General features: G+C 37.9%; 1 protein-coding gene across 1 annotated transcript in view; it reads left to right on the top strand.

Moving 5' to 3' along the window:
• LOC119408638 (protocadherin Fat 2) overlaps positions 1–1,657 on the top strand; it is a 28,720-nt gene extending 27,063 nt beyond the window's left edge. The window contains exon 5 of the mRNA XM_037675481.1: positions 1,439–1,657. Coding sequence (XP_037531409.1) covers positions 1,439–1,657 — 219 coding nt within the window. The remainder of the gene's footprint in view (positions 1–1,438) is intronic.
• Positions 1,658–2,507: the final 850 nt, after the last annotated feature.

Genomic DNA, 2,507 nt, shown 5'->3' on the forward strand with positions numbered 1-2,507 from the left:
ATGTGTGTGTGTGTGTGTGTGTGTATGTAACATTCTGCTGAAATATTCAGATTTTTTTTTAATCAGTGTTGGATCTTCAGTGATGGCAGAAAATCAACAGCAGCAACAAGTGGAAAGAACAAACAATTGTTTTTCAATTTTGATGCTGAACAAAGTTTGTGCAAAAACTGTGTAAATATTTTAAACATTCCCAAATGGAAAACACTTTTTTTTTTTTTTTTACCACAATTGTTGTAAAGTATGATTCAGTTTTTTTATGTCAAAGTGAACTCATTAGAATCTTTTTCAGGGACTTTTTGGTTCTGATTCAAGTTTTTAATTTTTTTTCATTTTTTTTTACATTTATAATTTTTATGGGAAACGTTTGTTGCAACAATTAAATCCTTTTAAATTTAGTTGTTTCATAAAAATGTACAACAATATGAATGTTTGTTCTGGTAATGTTTGATTATAAGTATCCGATGGATGTTTTAACCTTAAAATCACAAGTAAAATAAGTGTATTTGTTTCATAATTGCTAAATAATTAGACTAATTTATGAACAGTTTTTATTGCACCATCTCAAAAATACATTTATTTTGTGATATAGCAGGTTAATTTGTGTTTAAACATGTGCAAACATGAGGGTTTCGATTCAGTCTCACAGACAGATGAGTTGCCATGCTGGTGTGCACGATGACATCATGCAGAAGCAGAAAGTCCGTTGGCAACCAGGATGTCTTCTTCAACAGTTAGGTCAGCAGACAGGTTTTATTTGTGCAGCTGCTGATTGAAGCAGAGGTTGGTTGATTCTTTCCTTATGTCCGCTTCTTTGACAGAGCAAACAAAAACCAACAAAAACATCCAACACTGAAAATTTTCATTATAAACCACAATTAATACTGTCACCTATGTCCGGAGTTATCACACTTTTTGGGGTTCAGGGACCCCTTACAGGGGAGAAAAAGTTTCAGGGCCCCCCTCATAACCCTCATGTTTATTACATAATTTGTTTCAATGTGTCTCTTTAATGCAATGGACATATTTATGTGACATGAATACTTAAGACTTGTCCTTTAATAGTGTTAATACAATTTTTTGTACTTTTAAACATGGGGTTCATTCAAAACACATTTAATTGACATCATTTTTAATTCCAACTTTGAAAAATTACAGTTTTGAGAACAGGGGTCCTCCCCCAGAAAACTTTGAATAAAGTAGATGCAATTTCCTGAATTTTGGTGAATTTTAACGGGTTGTTAAACTGCTGAACGTCTGCGTGCTAGTAAAAAAAAAAGTTTATTTTTTTTCATCATCGTGATAAAAAAGTACCAATAATTAGAAACTTTGAGTCCAGGCATGAGATTATTTTAAATGTTTTGTTTCATTACAATATTAGTGTGTAAGAAGTAAGAGTATTAAAACTCTTATTATAAACTTGTTGGGGTTCTTTTTCCAGATCACAGCCACAGACCAGGGCAGCCCGTCACACTCATCCACGTCTCGGCTCGACATCGAGTGGGTCCAACACCCACCGCCCTCCACCGATCCGATCACGTTTGACGAGCCTCACTTCACCTTTGCTGTCATGGAAACGGATCCTGTCACTCACCTGGTGGGCATCATCTTGACAGAGACTCAGCGACCACTGCTGTGGTTTAGCGTCGTAGGTGAGTGACCAGCCGCCGACTCGCAGGTGAAAAGCAAAGTATCGATCGAGTGCCGAGAGAGAAACTGAACAAACTTAAAGCTCTGATGATGAATGAACATCTCAGAAATGAGGGTAATGGTCTCTAAAAGAAGACAAACAATGCTTAAAATCATCATTAATATTTATTTCCACGATTTGACAAGATGCAGCTGGAAAAAAACCCTAAAGAAGCGTCATAAATCAAACAGGCTACGGTCAGCATCCATCTTTATGAGCCTCTGCATAAACTGCACACAGGTTCAGCGTTCTGTGGCTCTGAATGAAATTAGAACATGAGCAAATTGACGACACCCCCCCCCCCCCACACACACACACACACACTCCTTCATCTCTAAGCCTCAGAGTCTCTGCTCCGTGCACCAACGTTTGTTTTTTCCCAAGAAAAATGGCCACTTTTTAAATAGATTTTGTAAGATAAACGTTACGTTTTCATGAAAGGAGTCATGATTTCTCTGTAAATCTCACCCTAACCTTCTGAATCTACGATAAGTTTTGTTAGTCTGTCACGGGAAACGTTACAAGCATTGAAGACTCCCCGATCTGCTTTCCATTTCTGCCCTGGAGGCAGATCCACACAACAGCTGCCATGTTCACTTTACGTTGTCAATTTACTTCTGCTTCTGTGCTTTTTCTGTCTGCTGACTAAAACTACTGGTGTCACCGTCTGGTGCCAGACAAACTGGTCAGTTCTGTAGATTTTACTGTTTTTCTCTGCTGTTGGAAGCAACACTTGCTGTTACAGTGTCCCTCACTTATCTCAGGGGCCACATTCCAGACACCCCACCATAGGTGAAAATCCGCCAAGTAGGTAAGTTAT

The sequence above is a fragment of the Nematolebias whitei genome, chromosome 4 (genome assembly GCF_014905685.2).
Source record: "Nematolebias whitei isolate Nwh7 chromosome 4, NemWhi1, whole genome shotgun sequence".
In the NCBI taxonomy this organism is placed as follows: Eukaryota; Metazoa; Chordata; class Actinopteri; order Cyprinodontiformes; family Rivulidae; genus Nematolebias; species Nematolebias whitei.